Source organism: Corapipo altera, unplaced genomic scaffold (genome assembly GCF_003945725.1).
Source record: "Corapipo altera isolate COAL_440 unplaced genomic scaffold, ASM394572v1 22b, whole genome shotgun sequence".
Classification (NCBI taxonomy): domain Eukaryota; kingdom Metazoa; phylum Chordata; class Aves; order Passeriformes; family Pipridae; genus Corapipo; species Corapipo altera.
Window position 1 is genome coordinate 26,193,197 of NW_020884876.1, and position 24,029 is coordinate 26,217,225.

Below are 24,029 nucleotides of genomic sequence, written 5' to 3' on the forward strand. Positions count from 1 at the left end.
TCCCAAACATAACAGTAAATCATACAAAATGAAGTTTTTAAACAGAGCGAAGTCATTCTTCCAGTGTTGTCAAATTCATCTAGAGAGATGCTTGAGGGCCAGCTTTTAGTGCAACAGAGCTAGGAAAGTGAAAACATCTACAACAAAAGGGATTAACCACCTGGCACTAATACCTTTGTAAAGAAGTTCAGTGTTTGAGGCAGAGCTGCTGGAGCTGATAAATAAAATTGTGAAGATACATTCAGTTTAGCCAGAGGGAGGTTCTGGGCACTTTACAAAGCCTAGTCCACATACAGGTAAATTACTCTTACCATTATGCAACTTGAGAAATTGAAATACAGAAAATAAATTGCTTGAGTTACTTAAAAACAAAATGGGGAATAAAAAGGACAAAGCAGACAGAGGTACTAATTCACAGTGATGAACTCTGTTCATGCATTCACTCTGCCACACAGCATGTTCTTTGTGCTTCTATAGCTGAAATTTAATAACACTATCAGATTCTTTTTGTATGGCTAAAAAGAAAGATTTGCTCTATATCTATAAAAGGCTACGATGTTCTGAAGTATCGTAAATAACACATCATAATCTTTGTATGGAACTCTTCCTTTATAAAAAAAGCAGACTTTGATGAAACAATTGCCTTCTATTACATTAATCATCAATACTGCTTTCTTTCCCAGCAGGCAATCAGCAATACTCAACAGTCAATAACCTAAATTCCAGGGCTTTCAAAAGAAAAGATATTTCCATGTGAGGTACAGGTGGAATCAACTGGAAAAAATCTGGATGAAAACAAAACCTTGTTGGGAAAAAGCAATAAAGCAAAAGTTTTTGAGAAATTTCTTAATGGCCTCAAAGCAAATCTCCTCTTTTCCTTGTTATTCACCACTCTACCATCACTCCTCTCTCCCCCCCATCATACATGGAGACCAAGCTACCAAATTTTCAACATTCTGCAAGGTACTCAGCATGAAAACCAAGGCTGCACACATCTATAATACGATCTTCCACTATAAAATGTTCCAGAACTCTGTAAAAAGAAGTTTTTAAATCTTCCAGTTCTTGCTAATATTATTTATGAAGCATACATACCCCTTATACTAGATATAAAAACCAGGATTATAAGTATTGTATATAGGAACTGCAGATAATTTGCTGAGTGGACTTGGAACATTAATTCTTGGTGGATCTTAACTATTAGGATTATTACCAAAGTGATAAGTGTTTTGCAGAATAACTGAGATACATGCAACAGAGAAAAACATCACTGCCACGACTGTTTCCACCTTGGACAGGATCAGGGTATCAGAAGACTGTGTTTTGCTGCAAGCATGTATACTCCATATTGAAAAAGGAGACAGTCATCTATTTACACTCAAACAAATTCAAAGTAAGATTCTGTGTCAAGGAAGGACTATAAAAAAAAGGATAAATACAAAATAAACCTCTCACATATTTGATGTTATAACAAACATAGCCATACTGCTGAAATGAAAGGAAGTCCTACATCAAAATACAGTGATATGATATAGTTAGGTGTTCAGATTCAGTGTTTACATTTACCAAATCTGAGGAGAATAAAATCAAATTCGGTTGGAATATTACATCATTCTGCTCTATGTATCCTCTTCTGGTATTTCTTATTACAAAAGTAATGCAAATACATGATTTTGTATTTGACTCAACCTGTTTTGTGAGTCAAAATAAGTATGCAAAATGAAACTGAATCACTGATTTTGGATCAGAAGGGCTGAATGTGGTCCTCAAATTACTATAATGCAATTAAAATCAACAAACTAAAACCATAATAAAGATTAGCTTCAGATAAGGATCACATCACAAACTTGTTCCTGTGTCATGATACAGAACTGCATGTAAAATGTGTAAGTGAAGAATAATGTAAAAGTAGAGTCAGGTGAGAGTTTGGAAGCAAGGGTTAAAAAAACCAAAAAAAGGTTACAAGCCAAGTTCCTTACCTGGATGGAATTTGGCAGAACTCCACTGAAAATAATTGTATGGCAATACTTCAAAACAAATTAAAATCTAAGTCATATATCCTTTAACTTCCATTTTCTCTGGTTTGTGAAAGAAGTTATATATTAAAAACTGGTGTTAAGTCTCTCAATTCAAATACATGACAAAATTTGTATCAACACAACATTTTTGTTAGGTAAATAGATAGTCAACTTCCACTGTAGTCAGCAAAAATAAAGCAGAAAGAGGTAGAAACAAATCTCATTCCAAGAAAAGTCTCTATCTCTATGGTATACTCAAAAAGTTAAGTACAAATGAACTTCAGGATCCCTCCAAAGAAGGTGGCAGGCTGTAAGTGCCAGACTTTGACAGGACTACATAGGCTGGCAGACTTGTAAAACAGATGCCTTAACTGAGTTTGTTGCTCTATCTCTTTCCCTTGCTAGAGCTCACCTTGCATGGCTGCTTCTCTGCCCTAAGCGGTTGAGTGAAGAACAGATCTGGGCTAGGGCTATAATTAGGATGTCCTGGTGCTGCCTTCTTTGCCCAAGAGGATTAACTCAGCTCATTAGTGCAGGGCCACAAAGAATCCTGTACCAGATGTAGGAAGAACATTCTGAAGGTCCTGACTACCCACTGCAAGCACTGCTATGACACCCCGCTGCATCCACAGGCAAAAAGCTACTTCTGACTCAGAACGCTTCGTGTACGTATTGCCAACTTACTTCTCACTACTCCGTCGCTAAGAAACAGATCTTGCACACAAGAATACTCATCAAAGTCCAAATCATTTACAGTCAAAACAAGCCCACAGCATGTTGCCGTGTCTTGTTCTCAATCCAACTATTACCTTGCAGTTCAGCAGCTCTATGAACTCCCACACTTAACGTGCTTCCAGCCTCCCAGAAGCTGTGTTGAATTTTTTTCCTGTGACCTTTTTAAATAAACATTTGCTATTCCTAAGAGAACACTGATTGAACAGTTTAATGAGAGCATTCACATTTCTGCTTAAAAATGCTTTATTACAGCCCACAAAGGGCAATGCTGTTGTATAGCTTTTTTTTTAAAGTACATGTAATACTGTCTAAAGATGCCAGAATGACAACAACCCAAGAGACCAGATATTTTTTTTCCCTGTAAAATGTACAGTAAGATTTATTACAGAATGAGCTATTACTTCCACAACGTTCTTTAGCCCAATTCAATACAATCATCTCTAAGAATTAGTACAATCTCTTTTCTCTATCCTGAGTTGCTGGAAGGAGTTTTATGCAAAAAGGGGTTTTAATGTGGATTATCAAATTACTGCAACTGCTCACATTCCTTCTATGACCAGTCTTGTCAAATTTTCCCATAGCTCAGCCATGCCTGCTCCAATGGATGCTCAAGTCAACAACCAAACTTTTTTTATTGTGTATGATTGCTAGAACTTTAAAATGCAGCACTTAAAGTACTTTCAATATGCTTTTCCCAAGATGTATTTGCATGATTTTCACTTGAGTTTTCGTCCGTAGTTCACTAAGCCCTAAAACAAATCAGTCATAAAATGTAAACAAGAAAAAATATTTAAACTGACAGCTTAAAGAATGAAGACAATGTAAAGCATAAGCTATATACCACCAGTGAGTTATTTCTAAACCACATGCACCAAAATACTTTGATTTTTGTCCTCACCGAAAGCTTGTTATTTCCGGACATACAGCTAAATTAGGAAAAAGGGCTGTGCCACAGTATACGCAGATATTGGAAAATATTTAGGCTTAAAAAACCTCACCCATTTCTCAAATAATCAGCTAGAAAACTATTTGACAGCATTTCTTAAAAATGATCTTTGGGGCTTGAAGTATACGATTTGAAATGTTCTGATTTTGTCTTGCAACTGGAAACCTGAATTCTTCTTTCCCCGATTCATGTTCTGCAAAAGTTTATTGGTGTAAACAGCTGCACAGTATAAATGGTGCAACTCAGAGAGGGAAGGGATCATTTGTATGATCAAGGTTCCTGATTTGTATAAACCAAGCTGCCAAGACAGCAACTTCTGGTGACGTGGTAAAAACAGTATTTATTTTAAAATTCTTTTTACTCTGCAATTGGCTCATCATTTAAGTGACATACTGCCATTTTATTTTAATTACTACATCTTTATTGCATTTGGCTACAATTCTGCATTTTTTTGGACCAAAATATTGCTTAGTACTGTAGTAAATTTATCTTAAAATGCTGGCAGCTATCCTTAACCCTAAGGGTAAACACTGAGGGTACTGTCTCATAAGCTATTCCTTTAGAATAATTGCTAAATAATAAATATGTAATCAGTAAACTAGAAATGCTATAGTAGAATGTTGTCTTTTAATATAGTCTCTTCAAGGATTGAAAATAGGTAGCGTTGATCTTTTTGGATAAAACTGTTGCCAGCAATTTTGTTGGGTAATGACAGCTCATGCAGCAGCATACTGGCCCTCTTATGCAACTAGTTCATTCTAACAAACAAATACAAATTTTAAATGTTGTATCCAAATAGAGATGTAGGGGTGTTTTTGGTTGACTCCTCATAGTATGTTCAATATGTGGACCACAGGATATCAATACCAACAAGCCCTAATCTCTTTCATGATTTCTTTTGTCTACAGAGTCAGGAGTTTGGCAGAACATTTGAAGGGAAAGGTAAATGTGCCAGGACCGCAATCTCCCTCATGTTATGCTGAGGCAGCAGTCAAATGCAAGCCAGATTGTATTCTACAATTTAATTTCAGTAAAATGTGCTTATTTGTCATATTCCTCTTATGTCAGATAAATACAAGAAAAATCATATTTTTCTGATTTCAGACAAAAGAACAGTGATGAGTTTACTGTTTAAGACTTCAATACTTCATTTCCAGTCAAATTCTACTAGTGGACCTGAGATTTCAATATAGCAGACAATGAGGCATCCAATACTACTAGTCTGAGTATTGGCAAATTATTTGTTCTGGATTCCAAGGATACTTCAGAATGTAATTAGAATGTAGTAATTACCCCTACTGAATTTATTTGAAATCAAAGAAGCCAACTGGTATGAGAATGTTCTACTTAGATATACAAAACTCAGGTAAAGGCCCTCAGAACTGAATTTAGCAGTTCCCCTTGCCTTCCTTTTCATGTGCAATATACTTACAGCAGACTCTTCAGGAGATTTTATAACTCTATGAAACTCCACAGTAATTCCATTGCAGTCAAACAAATTATTCTAGGTTTATGAGAGCATAAGTCAGAGCTGAAGCCTGCCTAAGTCAGAGCCAGCCTATGCTTATTATTTCATACACCATGGAATAAATCATGGAATCCAATTATACACTAAAACAGCAGGCAGTTTTTCTATACTGGTAAATAGGTATTTATAGCATCTCGTGCTATTAACAGAATAAACCTGCACAGCACAATTAATTTAGAATTCTTACTCCCAGGCCTACAGTGAAATGTTGTCTTCTAGTTTCAAACTATCCAAGAACAAGGGTGAGAAGTGAGCGTGGCATGGTCACAGTCTGGTGCAGAACAGGGGCATGCTGCTGACTGCTGCTGAAAGGAGCTTGGCAAGAGGCTTAGACTGGTGTTGTGTACAATGGTTCTGCTCTCTGAAGGAGCTAAAAGGAGCTGGGTCTCCACCAAGGCAGCCAGAAGAGCAGTCACAGAAAGTGTGTGACCCATGGGGATTTGGAGTAGATTAGGAAAAGCCCACGAAGGAAAAAGCAAAATAAAGCCAAAAGAATCCACTGTAAAGCACATCTGTGGATCCTACTAGGCCCTGGGAAGAAAGAAAATTATTTAAAGAACTGAAAATTAATAAATGGACCTGGGATCTAGGAAAAGTTGGGGCAAGTCTTGCATTTAGGGTCAGTGCTACTTGCCCCAAATCATGAAGCCTAGAGGCAGTGAGAGGACCTGGTCCTACAAAGTAAATCCAAGCAGCAGAATGTGAACTGATGCTTGCTGTACTCTCCTTGTGCAGCCTGCACAGAGGAGCTGACTTGTAGAAGATTCTTATATCTGAAAGGCTTGAGGATACAGCCTGAGAAAGACCACAAAACATCTTGTTTTAGGAAGCCTTTTACTTCCTTAGCAGAAGGCAACCCACTGATTTGACCAGAGGGCAACTGGCAATGCAATACAACTGCAGAATAGCCTGAGCTCAAGAGGCCAAGGGGTACCAAGATAGGATTGATAAACTGGACACTGTCTTAGGTAAGTGACTCTTTTCTAAGGGGAATCTGAATGCTGTTGTAGACAGGGTATTCAAGGCATCTACTGTGATTCCTCAGGCCATCCTGCTGGCTGGACAACTAGCCAGACATACAGCAGTCTCAGGATCAAGGAGGCTTAAAGACCAACTTTGCTCATACGCACTGTATTCCTAACACAAACCACTTTGCTAGTATGTGTAGTGTGAACTAACTCTTTCCTCACCATTTTTTGCCAAATACTTAAGCTGCAACTTCCTGTGGTGGGCACTGTATCCTGATTGTACTACTGTACAAACAGCATTATTAGAACTCTCTAACTAAACAGAGTCCTGGTCCCCTGGCTGAGGCATTTAAGGGCTCCACTGCATTAAAGGACAGATTTTACTAACATAGTTCCTCCACAATTATGTCCAGTTTCTGTTTCTGAGAGTTACACAGTATTCCTTAGATAGGAACACAGCAAATGTGATGCAATTTAAGTGGTTTGCATGTAGTATGTTATCTCTATGCTGTTATTACACTGTAGGAAATGCTGTATAAAACCAGATGCCTGTGCAGCTATCATATGAACAACTAAAAGGCTTGGTCAATGCAATACATGCATGGTGCACAGTGTTGCAAAGATCTGCAGAAGTGGATCTGAGAGTACAACAAAATTATATTCTTCGGTATTATTTATAAAGCTGTCATTACATAATTATACTGTATTAAAACACAAAGTTAAAAGGAGAAAAACAATGGCTGAAAACTTTAAAAAAGACAATAAATTAATAAACACATCCCAATTTTATATAAGCAATGCTTAGCAAGATACTAACAGCTTCTTTCTTCTGTCTTCCAGAGTAATCAGTTGTCACTTTCTACCATTGCTTAGTGACAGTTGACATTTCTAGTCACATAATGCCTGCTTTTCTAAATAGAGTAAGCTAGACACTTTGCCCATGTTGAGACACTCAACTAACAACCTTTGTTTTCTGAGGGGTGAGAAATCAACAAGCTGACTGTGCAGTTATCTCTAAATATGAAAAATTTCACATATCCTTAACAGCAAAGTGAAAAATGACATGAAAAGGGAGGTTGAATTGAAAAGAGAAGAGGGAGCTACCCATCTTGGGTTGTTCACTTAGAGTTACTGAAATTCTAAATGCTTTTCCTCCTGATAAGAAGTTTTTTTGTCATCATAAATATTATTTTGCTTTCCTACTGTGTTTAACTTTGAAGCATGAAGAAATAGGTCAGTTTTTAACTGAAGTTTGAATCTTAGATTTCCTTTTAAGGTGGCAACAAGATCTAGCGAATAAGGGTTTCTTTCTAAGTCTGCTCATGACCCTGGAAACATCTTCCATATATTTTTTTTTCCTTTTTTTCTTGTTGCCTGTGGCTTCTATTTTGACTGTTAATTAAGCAGATGTCTCTGAGCCTGTTGTAATATGAGTAATGCACAAACTTTACAGACTATGGATTAAATGCTGGAGAGGAAGAAAGGAAGGAATCAGAAAAAATCTGCTTGGTTTCCTAGATATTATTTTCTTCATACCTGTACTGACAGAACAGCTATTTACTTATTCTGATTATTCAAATAATCTTCCTAGAAAAAAACAGGAAGAGGAAAAGTATTTGCCCTGCAGAAAATAAACAGGACCTGTAATACCTATGGACTTTAAAACAAACATAAAATCAGGCCTCATAGCTTCATCTTAAAGGAAGGAAAAGTTCCAAATCTATGGCAATTTGGTTTGGGTTTTCACACACACACACACAAACAAACTCTCCAATGTGGGCTTCTGTGAAGTTTTGGCTTAAGTAATGAGAATTTTGCCTTTTGTTTCAGTAGAGTTAATATTCAGTGTAAATTTTAAAAAGAGTATTAGCCTGAGAATGAGAATTCATGGGTTTTGCATCACCTCTCAAATGGGTTTTTTGTGATGTTCTAGGAAGACTTCATCATCATTCTGATTCCATTTAGGCCAGCTATAACATAAATAAATGAGAATAATATTGTTTAATAGCTTCCTAAGAACATTCATGATTAATTGCTGTTAAGTACGAAATATTACTGAGAAAGTATGTGTTGGCATACATATGGTATGCTTAGTTTCTAGCTGATGCACACAAGGATTGCATCCCTAGAATTTTAATTCTCTGCTAGCAAAACAATGTTCAAGCAACAATTTAAGGGCTCTGGTCTTGATTTCATGGTATTTCTTGGGAAACAGCTTAGTAGGTGGCATTTGCATTTGGTAGGATCCAGTACAATGATAAGTGAAAAATCGTGGTAAGATGCTGCCTAGCTGCATGAATCAGGGTGACCTTCATAAAAATGATCAGCCAGTAGTGTGCTGTTATCAACACCAGTTGTGTTCTAGGACTCTGCTGGTTTTCCATACGGTAATGAAAAAAGTTATGCCATTTTCTAAAGAAAACTGAATTTGACTGCTTTCCAGTACGCTTAATTTCTTAAGTGACTGGCTTTCTGCTTTAGATCCTGAAATTAATCTTATCTCCTGAAAGGAGATGGACATAACTGCAATTGAGTAGTTTCTTATTTTTGTGCTTAGCCTTCCTTAGCAGATCTCTGCAAGAGGTCTGTATATCCTTATAAAATGGGCAGCTGAGAATTTATAGCATGTGTAAGATCTTTTTAACAAGAAGTGGTATAACGTTCATGTTCCAATGTTGAGGGTGAGAAAGGCCACATAGTCAACATTCAGCTAGGAGTCTTGCCATCAATACAAGTAAGACTGCATAGATAACTGAAAAATATACAGCTTGGGAAATGAGAAAATGATCCAATAAATTTCCTGCTGAGAAAGGTAGATAAGCAGCTGTCAGAGGAGAGCCTTTATAGAATGAGTTGGCATTTCTAGTTTCTTCCCAACTCTATAGCTGTTTGTATCATGATGTATGGTTGCTGAGAACATGGTATCCAGGCTGGTGGTTTCATGAAGAAACAAGGTTGTGGAGCGAAAAGAAATACCTCTGAGATTCCCCAACGAGGTCTCTATGCACTACCATTAATATGAATATTGTGGAAGGGCAGAATGGGAAATTTTTCACTTCTGTTACAAGATACATGGTGAGCTTACTTCCCTTTGCCAGTTCTCAGAATATATGTATGCTCTAAACAGCAAGAAGAACTTGCTTTCTGAGGGGCGAGAGTCTAATCTATTCTCAACTGAGTCAATCAGAATCACTCCCTCTAGTCTGTACGGTTCCTGAACTAGGCTCTAAATACCCCAGCCTTTCAATTCCTCTTAGAATTATCACTTTTGTAGTATAATTATGGTAGCCTCTATCGTATGCACAATGCTATATAAAAACACAGGAAAGTAGTTTGTCAATCAGTTCAGAACCGATGTGTGTAACAAATTACCTGTGGAAAGATCAGAGATTAAGATAGCATGTGCATCACAAACTTAATGATAAAAAATATTGTGAGGCTATTATCAGCTAAGAAAATAATACTAATTTAATATAGCATCATTTTCCATTAAAATTCTTGATAAAATTTATTTGGTTGGCCTGATTTTTCATCTATACAAACTGCACTGGTGTGGGGGGTGTCAGAGTAGGACAGAGACCTGGCTACAGACAGGTTTTGTCTTTCTCCCACATTGTCATGTAGGTCTTGCAAGAAGGCAGGCCTAACTTGAAAACTGTGTCTCAGTCTCCCTGTCCCCCAAGCATTCAATCAGCCATACGAGTCAAGTCACCAGAGTCTGCCCAGTCTACTGGGAAAGAAGCCAACAGAGTGAGCAGAGGTGTGTACTAGCCACCAGGTTGTTCATTAAGTGATCAGAAGCTGCAATTTGGATAATGTTTTTTTCTAGCTTAATACCCCAACTGCCAGAGCTGATAGTAGTAAATAATTTTTAGGCTTTATCTACAGCAGAATTAGCCATTCTGTTCTGACTTAAGACATTGCTTTTTGTAGCAAGAACCATGTTAGGTTAAACATAACCTCCTCCAAACAATGGAGATGAGATCTTTATGTTCCATGTGGAGCACAGGTGCAGGGAGGTATCCTTTACTTGTAACATTTGTACATCCATAACAGACAGCCCTTAATGAACAAACTTACTGAAGAAATAGCACTGGGAAGAATGACAGGAGGGGTTGGAAAGACATATAGTAGGAAGGCAGCTATAGTTTGACTCATGCATAGAGTGGTGAAGCAGGTAGAAGGACAACTCTTGTGCTCAGACTGGATGACGCCTAAGAATTTAGTTTGGACTATAAGCAAAAAACCATAACTAGTGGTTAAAAGGAAAGAGTAGGCTAGGAGCTTTGCATCTAGTACTATAGTTCAGATAGAATTCTGCCCCTGAGTAAGGCTGTGGAACCTGTTGTCTGGGGATACGGAAGTACAAGCAGCTGTACTTGGTACAGGCTGTAGATACAGTGGGGGAGAAGAAAGCAGGAGGGAGAGGAGGAGAGATCATGTCTCCATTTCTTTACTTTGCACTTTCTGCTTTGACAAAAATTTGAGGGCTGAGGTGTATGTGCCATTTACTAGATAAAGCAGGTAGAACAATTACAGGCTGTACAAGAACATGCAGTAATGTATCTTCTTAAATTGTACGACTGCACTGAACAGTCTGCATGCTGTTGCTTCTGACAGTCTGCAATTCATTGCTTCTGACTTAAGATCTTTTAGTTTGCCTCAATTGTTTCTTTCATCTCTGCATACAAAAGTAAGGCTGGGTGACTAGAAGACTCATCACTACCAAAAATCTGCCTTCTACTCTGCTTTGCAATTGTATTTGGCTGTATTCTTGATGTTCAGAGATTCACATAATGCATATTGCTTCACAATACAAATACTCTAAAAAGGATGTTCTCAAGGCTGCTTGGTGTAAATTTGACCTATTTTTTCCTCTTTAATTGTTTATGAAATGCATTTAATTCTCTGTATTTTCTTCCATGTTCAAATAGGTGATGCAGTGTTATTTTAGATGAGCACCCAGATGATAACACTTTGCCATGTGTACCTCAAACTTAATAAAGAAGAAAATCTGTCAGTAAGTCAACAGGTTTTCACTTCATGTTTTTTGTGAGGAGATGAATCTGTTCAGTGAGGTCCTTGGCCAGTAAGTGTGTAATTCCCCTTTTACCTTGTGGAAGGTACTAAACCTCTTTCAGCATTGGGACTGAGCTATGAATTACTGTTCCACAGCAGCTGTGTTCCAGGAGTAGTTCCTGAACTTATGTGGAAATGGTCTTGCCTTCATGTCAGCAACTCTGGGATCTGTCAACACTAAAAAACTACAGCCATTTTCCTTTAATCAAGAAAAAAATTTCAGGCAATTCTCTTCTTCAATGTCACTTTTAAGAGGCCTTCCCTGCAGAAAAAGCCATTTGTCCCACAACTTTCCTTCTGCACCACGCAAACTTCTCTCTAAAATAGAGACCCAATTAACTCATTTTTGTACAAACTGTCACTAAACCAAGTGATGCATGCTTGCTAGGATGAAATACAGGACAACTGGGGCTTTCAGTAAATAGAAAAGTTGCTATGAGCCATCCAATATGGGCTTTATTTCACAGTTTCATTCTAACATTGATTTAGGACTTAAAAACATTCCTCATTATTGCATAGTATAATTACATGAACAGTGTAAGTGAAAAAATGCTCATGTATATGCTAAAATATAGTCACTGATGTATTTCAGGTTCTTATACAAGTCCCACTTTTCAGAAGGGTAACAGCTGCATTTGTCTCAATTGAAAAGAAAAATACTATCAATATGTATCATTTTAATTAAAACTACTGGCCTCCACATGTCATCTTTGTTATACTTTATAGTTCCTTGTTAGGAAAAACAATAGGAATAAATTGAAATATATTAAATTTTCTAGTAATAAGCATAGTGAAAGTATTTGTCCTAAATAAGAATTTCGGATAGGGTACATAAGAATTAAGCTTAATATAAACATTAAGCTAACATATAAAATAATGCCAGATAGGGTGGTTGTGCTAACTAGGCACTGTAAATAGCCTCTTCCACTCAAATCCAATATGCTAATCTTGATTTTTGTGACATTTTATTACATTTTATTCATTAATCTTATTCAAATACACAGGGAAAGTAGTGACTGTCCTCCCACAGGAGCACAGCAACACATGGCACACAGAACACATCACCGCCCTACTGTAGATTTTATCAGTGCCAGCTTTGCTCCACAGAAGGTGAATAACACAGTTTTTCTGCAGAGGATAAATCCTGCACTGTAAAAGTCAGCAGTAGTCCACAACACCTAATACTGCAAAACCGCTTGTGTGTGCCCTTATTGTATTTCATGAAGAGATGTGAGGTGGACAACAATGACATGAATAATTACATAGATTTTACTTATATGAAATAAACCAGTGCACTTGAGAGTGACCTTTATGTCACACATGATCCTGAAATAAAATATAGTAAATAAATTATGTTATAGAAAAGCTCAACAGCTTCTACTTGGAAGTTTCCACGGGGAAGCAGTTGTTCAGTGATTGGTCACCTTAAAGAAAATCCTAAATGAAAGAATTATATATTAACATCCTCAAGAGTAGTTATCTGTAAATGGAAATGCCAACATGGAAAATACGATTAACTTTCCTGAGGTCAAAGGCAAGGTAATTTAAAACAATATAAAATGTAAATTTTCAAACTTGGATGAAAAAAAGGAGCAAGGAGAAAAACAAAAAATGAATTATTTGTAGCCTAACAGGCAGTATTCAGAACAGCAATTTTTTAGTAACTACAACACAGTACACAAAAATTTCTTGTCATATGAAATAAGGCACTAAATCTCAAGATAACAAAATGCTTTTACAATTTCATCTCACTTCCCATCTGCAGACATCCATAGCCTTCTAAATCCTTCATGTGCTTGAAAAAATGTTCCTGTTGTCTCTGCTTCTGCAGAGGCTTTTATCAAAATATTTAAAGTAAGGGATAATGAGGCCACATTTTCAAAACACTGCAACCACTGACTTGGTTTTTCAGATGACATATCTACGCACGTAATCAGCACATGGAGTCACAACTACATTTCAAAACTCAATTGCTTCTCAGTGTAAAAATTTATTGTGCCCATACGAAGCTAAAAAACCTCACCAACCTCCCCCCTCCATCACCCTTGACTACCAAAAATACCAATATGTAATCTTTGGGTGATTGATTGGCCACACAAAAATACTGAGAATCAGCAACATAGCTCAGACATCATTTCAGCCACATACGCAGCTCTTCACAGCTTTGCGACTGGTAGAATACAAATATTCCCTTCTGACTCTGGTCCCTTCCAAGACATTCTGTTTGAGGAAAAATTAATTGTTCAGGCCTCTGCATATGTAGTACCTGCTCCTTGAAAACCTAGTTCACTGTGTTTAAAAAATCCCAAACCCAGAATCACGAATCTTTTCTATTCTTATATCCAGTTGTATCACAATATTGAAACAGGTTTTTTAATCTTTCTGTCACAAAAGCATAATCCAAGTGTGACATTCAATTTTCCCATACAATCAGAAGAGTCATGTGGTAAATAAAAAAAAATCAAGGAAAGAGGAAAATAACCCTCCAGTACACAAAGTGCAGAACACCAAAACACTCCCCTCCCTTCTACAAGAGCATCTACAAAATAGGGCATATTTCAACACTCACGGCTATCGTAGCATATATTGCCCAGGGCACGTCCTGTTTGAAGCAATACTTCCTGGTCTTTGCAGTTTAACAGCTGCACCAAAGGAGGGATCAAGCCAGCATCCACACATGGGTTCCGCATAAATTCTGCAAGTAACACAAAGCCTGTTAAAGCGAGCCAGCTGTTTTCAGTTCATCAATTCTAGTTACACTGGCGTGGCAACTGGGCCTTTTGTGTGACTAAACACATGCATAGATAAACAGTGTAAGTACTCATGAAAGTTTCTAGAGAATAAGCCCAAATCAGGATTAGGGCTTAGTTCTTTCCATTATTTGCTAATTTAGAAGGAATTAAGAGTATTTAATTGACTTCCATGGAAACTAATTTAACATAGTTCAGACTGTGAATATTTTTAGCATCACAAAGAAGTGGTCAAAAGAACAGTGAATTCACAATAAATTCAACATAAATTAAAATTACTAAATAACACAAAAGGTTATATTTTAGTAATTAAAAGTAGTATTCTAGAGCACCATTTTTCACTCTCTATTCTCTTAAGCAGAATTCCTGAAAAGCTTTTGCTTTAAAACAATTAAAAAAATAAAATTAAAGCTCAGTAAGAGGCTATTTATTTAGAAGGTAAGGAAAGGAACAGAAAAAGAAAGAATGAGAAATACAAGAGATTATGTGAGCCCAAAGGCCTGTATCTTTCCACAATCTAACCGATGCCCACCAAGGGAGGAAAGGTAGAGGACCCATCCCTCAGGAAGCTCTTTCCCTTCTGTCCCTTCTTGCTGCTGTGTCACAGAGAAACAAAGTATTATTTCACGCCCATACAAGTCACAGAGTACGATCCTGCTGTCAGACAGATAAAGAGCTGATCTCCAGAAGGAGCTATAGTTAGGCAGGCACTGTGCTGCACATTTTAAAAACAAAGTTTATAGAAGGAACCACCTGATAGATCAGTAAGTGTTACTTCATAGTTTACTGCAGTGCACCCTTAGGGATGTAGTATTGTAATAGGCAAATGGCCAATATGTTTTTTATTTGTTGTGAATTGCAAATTATCACAGAATGGTTATAATTTATCACTACAGTGGGTCAGGTCATCTGGTCCAAAATCCCTGCTCAAGCAGGGTTTTCCCAGACCACATTGCATGGGACTGAATTCAGACAGATCTTGAATATCTCCAGTGAGGGAGACTCCACAACCTCTCTGGGCAAGCTGTTACAGTGTTCAGTCACCCGCAGAGTAAAGAAGTCCTTCTTTATACATTGGTAAGGTCCCTCTTAGTCATCTCTTCTCGAGGCTGAACAGGCCCACCTCTCTCAGCCTGCCCTCAGAAGAGAGATGCTCCAGTCCCTTAACCATTTTTGTTGCCCTCTGCTGGACCCCCTCCAGGAGCTCCACATCTCTCTTGCACTGAAGAGTCCAGAAATGGACACAGTAATCAAGATGTAACCTCGCCAGGGCTGAGTGGAGGGGCAAATTATGTCTCTTCCTGATCTTAGACAATGTTGGATCTTTCAAAATCAGTCTGCCTTTGTGTTACTTAGTCATTTATAAAACAGATTCAACCAGGGTGCACAATCCCCCTAAAAACAGATGAGAAAGTTTTTCTGATTCTGGATGAACAAAATTCCTCATGCCAATAATTCAAAGATTTCACACCATGTCTGAAGTACAACTACATCTTCTTAAATACTCCCTTTGTTGCATCCATTACAATGTTCTTTGAAATTTCTGTAGCTTCAAAATCTAGTCTCTTTTGTAGTTAATCTCACAGTGTTATTTTAGCTAAAGAATTGTCATAGAGGTAAGCAATAGTCATGTGATGATAACCTTCAATATATCAACAGTAGATTAAGAAGAATCAGCAATATCTAAACACTTGCACAAGTACAACGGAAGACAGTTGTGAGTGCAATTAATGTGCCTTCTTAAGTTACTGTAACATTTTAAAACTGTGGCCAGATGCTATAGTGTGATAAACAGTGATGATATCCATCATAATGAATGTAACAAACATCAGATACATCTGTTCTTTAAAATTGGTTTTGCCATGTCTTTGTAATGTTCAATCTATTTCTTTATCACCCACTTTCATCTTCACTGCAACATTTGTTTGCTAAATGTATTTTCTTCCTGTCTTCTCTGTCTCCTCAGTCTCTTCCTCTCAATTGCCTGTAAAAGCTTTTCTCTGATCCTCAGCTTCTGAAGCACTTTCTTTTACACCTACTAATTTACCAGTCTCTACATCACCAAAGACAGATTTATGTTTTTCTCCTAGTCTGTAACAGGAAATGAAACCTTTTCTCTTCTAAAACATTGAGAGGTCTCACTCAGTCTGTTCTGCTGTTTGTTTAGGTTTTCCTCACGTGGTGAAAAAGAGTAAGAAACCCTTTTTCCACCCTCACTCCATTTGGAGTGCACAGAAGCTTTCGGGCTCCCATTCAGCAACAAAACAACCAGGCAATATGCAGAGCAAACTCGTATTTATGTAGGTCATGTAAGGGCAAGAAGTAAAAGAAATGGTGCCGTATACAGCAAAATAGATTTCTGAAACAGGAACAAAAATGTGATAACTGCAACCACATTTGCAGTTGACACTACACAGAAGTAATAAAAGAAAGAGGAAGTAATCGAGAGCAGACTCATGAAGTTCCCACTTACGTGGCAGGGAAATGAAGCAGATCCTTTGAAGCAAAGAGTGAAGAATCACTTAAGAAGTTAGAGGAGAACCACCAAGGACAGAGTAACATAAACCAAAGGACAAGATTTTGAAAGAGAAATGTGATTGTGATCTAGTATTACAGACTGTAAGATGATTCTTACACCTTGGTAAAGAAGATGAGGCTAAAGACCTTGGAAGAGGGTTTAAAAGGTACACAGTGGGGAGAGAAACTCCATGCAAAAAGTGCATCTGAGCCTTCAGATTGCTCACAGTTGAAAAGGAAATAGCCATAGCTGGAAAAACAAGAGTGACTAACAGGAGTTTTGTGTGTTTGGATATTCAAAACAGGAGAGACTAACATGAGGTCATGCTGGGAGGAGGAAGAGTCATGTGGGCTGAAGAGGTGAAGCAGGAAGAGCACCAAGAGGTCGAAAGAAAGAGATGAAACATGACAAAACCACTAAAGCAAGTAGAGGAATTTGATGTGACCAGATGCGTGAACGTGTGTGTGTGTGTAAGACCAGATACGGGGAATGCAAAAGGAAAACAAGAAGTGAGGAAGGAAAAGATGCTCTTTTATCAGTAACATCCAAAGTCAGAGTCTCTACTCCCAGCTCTGGCAGTGTTGCATGGCGTGACCATAGGGAAATGAGTTCAAGTGCCTGGGTTTAATACCTGCTATCCGCAGGATGTTGATAACACAAATCGCTCAAAGTGCCCTGAAGCTTGTTTAGAACAGGTGCAGTATAAGTATTAAACTCTTGTATTTTTATGTAATAAAACAAAGAAAACAACGGAATTCAAATGAGGTATTCCTTGCTATCCTGCCTAAGCAACTATTTCAACAGTTAGAATCCAATGAGAAACACCCAGATGATCTCAGTCTTGAAAGCACTGGGTACCTTAAATAATTTCTGAATACTGTCACTTTAACCTTGGCTGACAGAGGTCCCAGTTACACCTGCTAATGATTAAAAGAAAGACAAAAGCTATTTTGTATGATGAACCAGGTAAAATGCCAGCTTTTCTGAAGTTTGTACATATAACACCAGTTTAAAAGCTGTCAGGAAAAATGATACATTAGAAACTATTCAGACATTTCATGTATTATTTCAGATTTGAAAGGTACTGGCTAAAATGCTCTATAAGAGAATCTTTCATGAAACAATACACAGTAATCAGTTTAGCCATTGTGAATATTTATTTTATTTTTAACTTTCCTCAGGTAGGAGCTACAAGGACTAACTGGGAGGATACACAGTTGACTTTGATATTCTAAATACACTTATTATGAATTCATTAATTACAGAAAAAACATGTAATACTGTTTCATAAATCTCTGTCATGCTGAAACATTTCTAAGTTGAAATTTCTATGTTTACATTTTTTACTGGCTATTTATCTAAATAATTTTAACACTTAAAAAATAAACATATATATCTTCTTTTTTTGTTAATGTAGTTTCTGAATGTCCATATATAGCACTGTCTCAAATTCAGTAAAATGTGTGGAGAAGGTCACCATGGGGCTATCAGTAAGACGCTGTATCATTGAGATTCCAAAGAAAAGGTGGAAATGGAATGTGGAAATAGTCAGTAGTAATGTATCCCTTTCTCTGAAGAGGCATCAGCATAAGAAGAGGGATAAGGCTGCCAGGACAGCAGTTAAGAGGCATCCTACTTTTCTCTACCTGGCCTCTGGGGAAGGGAAATCCAAAATGCAATCTCTGCCTCTTTTGCTGGGACAGCAGCAAGTCCAGGGGTGAGAAAAGTCGGCCTCTACCCTCATCACAGGGTCTGCCCGTACTGCCCACCTGCAAATATGAGGCCATTCTTCTGACCTCAAGGTATACAGGGTATTGGTTGAGTTTAATATAATTCTTTATAAAGAAAAATTTAAATAGTTTTTTATTATCTCCTATGTTACACCATACATTATATGTATATAATACATACAAAGATGCATGCCTGATTCTCATTTGGGACCCTGGACGCTTACTCTAACACGTATAATACTCTTTAGGTAGAAGTAACTGGTTTTGGTGTGGTATCAAAGGCCTCATAAAGGTAATAACCTTATCACAAATCTCAGACCAAAGAAATGATCTGCTATCCCTTAACTACCTGTATACATGCTACTGCTGTAACTCACATGCACTATGCAAAACTGGCTGCACAAATGGTGCATGTCTTTTTTTCTACGTGTATTTCATATAGAAATGCATTTCATCAGTGGTGTGCTATTTTCACCCAATAAATTGCACTATTGTCTTAAAAACTAAATACCCTGAAAGTAAGAGCTAAAAAAAATCCCAGCAGGCCAAATGCTGTTTTGACTGTATTAAAAAGTAGAGAAAAAAAATTTGACAAAACAAAAGGAGTGAAAGGGAGAGACATGAAAGGTGTCTAATCTATAAAATGAAAACATAAATGAAGTAAAACATACTGACAAGTGAGGTGAAAAACTGAAGATGTTCCAGCAGAAAAGTTCTTGTAGAAAACCTCACCATTTCTGGCTACTTCTGCTATGATGTTAGCTACTTTTGCTGTGCAGGAAGATTGTGGCGTCAACAGATTCGCGAACACCTGAAGAACTCCGCTTTTCTGGATTTTTTCACTTGTCTCCATATCTGAAAAACATATCACACAAAAATGACTTGTGCATCAACTTGCTTTGGGGAAGAAAAGAAAGAAAAGCAGAAGGGAAGTTAAGTCTTCTCAAAACTAATGATTAAAGTCATTATTTTCCCATATAAGAAGCCAACTGTTATTTCAGTAACCATATTTATTTTATCTGATGTGCCTGCAGAACTTAATACTTTGCCATTCCCAGTCAATTGATCTTTATAAGGTGACTGCTATATAAGTAAATATGATACAAACTTATGCATACATGGGGAAAGTATTGGAGAGACTGGTAGAAAGACTAAAGGTCATGGAGTGATATGAAGCAGACTAAGGTACTATGTAAAAGTCAAGGAATGATACTCTGAAAGGATGAACTATTGGAAATGTTCAAGGAATTATGGGGGAAGTCCTTACAGCTGAAGGTACAGCTTAATACAGTGTAGGACTCAGGAACTGGAGAAGAGGGAGAGCTAAGATGATCCTGGTCTAGACTCCTCTTATACTCAAATATCTTCTATGTTACTCTGCTATGCTACAGTAGCTCCAACGTAGAATCAGTAGAAGGAAAAGGGGAAAAGAACACTGAGTCTCCTGTAGTAGAGATCAAAGATTTGTGACTAAACCTTTCTTCTCTCAGCATGTAGTAGAGAATTGTGCAGCTGCTCTGCAACAAGGCCCTGCCTAATATTTTTGGCCAACAGCTCTGTAACAAACTGAAAATTAACATTGATTCAACTGCAATTAAAGACAAGATACTAGATGCTATAACATATTTTGCTAATGCTTTAAATAATGGTATATTTGAGAGGAATACTAGTGTGACACACAGCATGATTAGATGGCAGCTATCATTTCAGAAAGCAGCATGGCTCCTTAAGCCATTTATAACAGAAGCTGCTTACCATCTTCAAAAATGACTGTGAGAAGCTCCAATTGATGTCTTTCGCAAAGCAAAACAAATCCACCTGAATGGAAGTCTGCTGTTTGAAAACCTTGTCTCGCAGGGCCATTTTTAAGCAGTACAACATGCACAAACCCCCTGACATCACTTTTAATTAAAGGCTGATAGTGTAAGTTAAAATTTAAAATAACACTACAGCTTGCCAGTACTGGTGAGAAACAGATGTAGACCTTTTAGGGTTGAACAGACAGTCCTCTGAGCACCAGAGGACTTAACAGATTAAGAGAGAGAATTTCAAGTCTGGATTGCAGTTATGCCTCCTATTTCTGTATTCAATTCCAATTTGGGATGTTGGTGTTTAGCTAGAACCATTCATCTACATTTGATTACAAACAGCTTAGGTATCAATAAAGGTTAATTTCAACATCTCATGCATAATGTAAATGCTAATTATTATTAACCTGTTTACAATTTACTTAACTGCAATTTTGGAAATACACTGAGAAAGCCTCTCAAAAGATATAACGTAAAGAAGCTTATGGCTTATTTGGAAGCTTTTATAAGTTCTAACATATATTTAGGAGCTATATTCTCCTGTGGATATATACAGATGAAAGAAAAGTTTGAATTCAGAGAAAATCATATCAGGACTAAAGACTGGTCCAGACATTTTAGCTGTCTGCTAAGGAAGAGTTCCTCCTTCTCCCTTAAGTTCAAAACTCAAAGTACAGAATTCAAAATTCAAAATGTAGGTATCTGTGAACCAGTATCAGTAGGCAGGACACATTACTGCACTTTCTCCTGTCATGCTGCTGAGATATACAGTATCCAGTCTTATTTTTATAATCTCTAGTTTGATGGACTCATTACTGTGCAAAGCATAAATTACATAAGTAGAACTAAATATATCCTGCAAGAAGAGGGAAAATAAAATTAAATGCTTCTCCAGGCAAGTTGTGTGTAACAGATGCACCCTGATTTATTTTCTTAAGATAAGCAAATGAGCACCAATAAAAGCACAGACCTCAACAGGCCTGTCAGAAATCGGGAGATCAGCTAGGTACGATCACATAAATGAAAACAAACCAGTGAATCTTTAGTTACTCTTAAACAGTAGAGGAGGCACACCTGCATACACTCTTCCCTTTGAACCAATATCTGAATCTTTCTTGTTACCCAGATTGAGTATCAATGTCAAACTGTTGCTAGTCATAAAGGAGAGAAGACTGATTAATTTGACCAGCAGTGAGAGAGTATACCTGTCACTGGGCAGGGACACTCTTACCTCTGCTCTACCGTTGGTGTGTGTTCAAGCATAATTATTTTGGTGAAAAAGCACATTATCCTGGCATCAGGGAGAAGAATTGCTACTAACTATGCAGCCCACAGTGCTCTCTGAGGTGTTTTTTTGCCAGGAACTGTCTTAGGTATAAAAAATGCCACAGGGTGCTTCAGCTTGTCTACTCCAAGTCTACCCAACCCCTAACTAAGTTCTTCCTCTGCAGAACACATACAATTTATACTTGGTGTAACATACTGAAATTAATCCAGTTTCAAAATAGAGAGGTGACAGTATGACATTAAATCTTTGAAAGTAGTTTATAGTAGAACCTCCATATAAGGTATCTTAAGGGAATGTGCCAAGAAAATTACTGTAACATCCTCAGGCACATTACTCTGTTTTGTATCTGCAGAATAAATCCTTTTTTTTTCTCCCCAGGGATTCTGTGTCCTTCACATGAAAGTTCTATTAAAGAAGGTGGGAAAAAAAAAGACTGTGCTGAAATATGTAAATTAATTTCTTAAGTCACACGTAATTAGTAGATATTTTAGTTATAGTAAACCAATCTTTCTGGAGCTTTGAAATGCTTACACCTGAAAGGGTATTTTAATTGGAACAAGATGTCTTATATATAAACATTGTTAAATTTTTATTTAAATTGTTTATTGCTTTGTTAAATATAGCATTTTTGCTTGTTACTTTTTTATGTTCTTTTAAAGGAGGAAGACTTTACAGGCAAATGATGCACAGGGCTGCCCTGAAAAGTTCAGACAAAGATCTTCAACCACTCTTCAACTGTCTGAGAAGTCAACTGTACACTCAGTTCAGGTACTAAGTGTTAAAATGCAGAAGAAAATACCAAGTTGGAGGTCCTGAGGTTGATTTCAGCATAGCTAAAGGTATGTAAGTATTTCGTAGAAGTGCCCAAATGGGACAGTTACTTCATGGCTATTTGCAAAACATGAGCTAACAGTCCTGTGAGTGACTCTGTGCACACGTGTGTGTGCAGTTCTCAGCTCTGTTCTGTGGGATGCACCTGAGGCATAACGGTGCTAGGAGGGGACTACAGCTGCAGACCCACTGTAAAGCAAATAACTTCCCTTAATCAAACTAAGCCTTTCTACTCCTTTTTTCCACTTGCAACTGTAGAGTGGCATTGTTAATGCAGGGGCTGCCCACTCATTAAGGCCCGTGCACCTCTGTCTCCTTTTTGCTCAGCTTCATATAACGCAAGTCTTGTAAAAATACATAAAACATAAAGGGACATACACAGGGACATAAATGAAGGAAAGTGTGTGTGGTGTTATTCTTTGGAGTGGACAATGAAGGGTCATGTTCATACAGCAGTATTTTCACTGTGATTGTAAAAACCATGAGTTAGCATTCTGCAGAACCTGAGACTGAAAGACCACACACCAATGCTTGCCAAAGGGCTGGTGCTCATACCAGTGCCTGGCCCTGGCAGAAATACTGTACGGTTTGCTGAGAGAATTATAAATTGCTAGTGGCTTTAGCATAGGCAACCCTCAATTCTTGCTTTTATTTGTTCTCTTCAGAGGCTGGAGAAGGCCTGAGTGGCTCCCTGTCTGTGTGCGTGTATGTATGAAAGAGGTATTATTTATTAAGAATATGCTTCTGCATGCTAGTTTCATTCTGGGCTTCCTAGTAAATTATTAGAGGCTAAATTATTTTGAAAACTCATTTCAGTTGTCATCTTTTGAATTGTTCTTTCAATGTATTGTCCACTGTAGTTGGAGCAAGCAAAACCAAAATATTTCTCTAGGAGCAAGAAAGATCTAGGCAAAATCTCTGCCACATATTCTTCTTCCCTGCTTTCTCTACTGGCCAAAAAGGAAATTACAGCCAACATTTCCTTTAGTAGAATTGCACCCTCTTTCAAATCTGTTAGTTTTGTGTCTGAAAGAAACAGAAATCTAAGTAGCCTGACATTAGGGTGCTAGACCTCAAGATCCTTTTGCTACATGTGATGTCCAGATTTCAAATGCTTTCTTTTAAAGCCTGATTTTCAGTCTGCTTGCACCAGCCCACCCGTGGAGCACTCACTGTCCCCTATCTTAAAGCAATGAAACTGTAGGACTGTAATAATGTTGCTTTAGAAACAGTCCGTTTGCACACAATAATATAGTGATGTGCCACAGAAGCAAAATTGGGGGAATAACCCTCTAAGGTTAAACCTGCAGCTTTAGATGTCTCTTTATATCACTAGATATCAAGACAAAGGGTATGTTAGATTACACAGTGTCAAAATCTTATTAATGTCATAGCTGGGTGATTAAAATGTCAATATCCTTGCTTTTCGTGGTTTTTGCAGTGCCTGAAGTCAGAATAATAAAATGTGTGGGCAGGAAGTGTTTTTAATGCCATAGATCAGAGCCAGAGAGCTGAGCACCGTGGCTGCTTAATTAAGTAGCAGAAATCAGTATAGGAAAAAAATTCAGTGAGTGCCCCAAATTAAATCCTACACTTTCTCCCCTCTCAAGTCCTCTGAAATTTCACTTCCCTCTATTCACTCTTTTCTCCTCTCTGTATCATTTTGTCTAACTTCAAGTGAAAGAAAAAGCAGAAATGGGGAACAGAAGGGAAAGGTAAGGTGTATCTGTCAGAAGCGCTATACTATGCCCTCGCTAGCAGAAGAAAGCTATAGGTTCACCATAACTATTCTCTAAAAACAACAAGTATAAGTTACTAAGTGTTGTTAGT

At 37.5% G+C, this 24,029-nt stretch overlaps 1 protein-coding gene across 4 annotated transcripts in view; it reads right to left on the reverse strand.

The window, feature by feature from the left end:
* The window catches only part of RAP1GDS1 (Rap1 GTPase-GDP dissociation stimulator 1), a 93,620-nt gene that overhangs the window by 24,469 nt on the left and 45,122 nt on the right, over positions 1-24,029 (reverse strand). For 3 of the 4 annotated variants that reach the window (XM_027636214.1, XM_027636213.1, XM_027636215.1), the window contains exons 3-4: positions 19,005-19,127; positions 13,844-13,969 (exon numbers count right to left, since the gene is read on the reverse strand). In XM_027636214.1, the coding sequence (XP_027492015.1) occupies positions 13,844-13,969; positions 19,005-19,127 (249 nt within the window). Of the gene's footprint in view, positions 1-13,843; positions 13,970-18,943; positions 19,128-24,029 lie in introns of those variants that run through there. The other variant, XM_027636216.1, reaches the window with a different exon arrangement.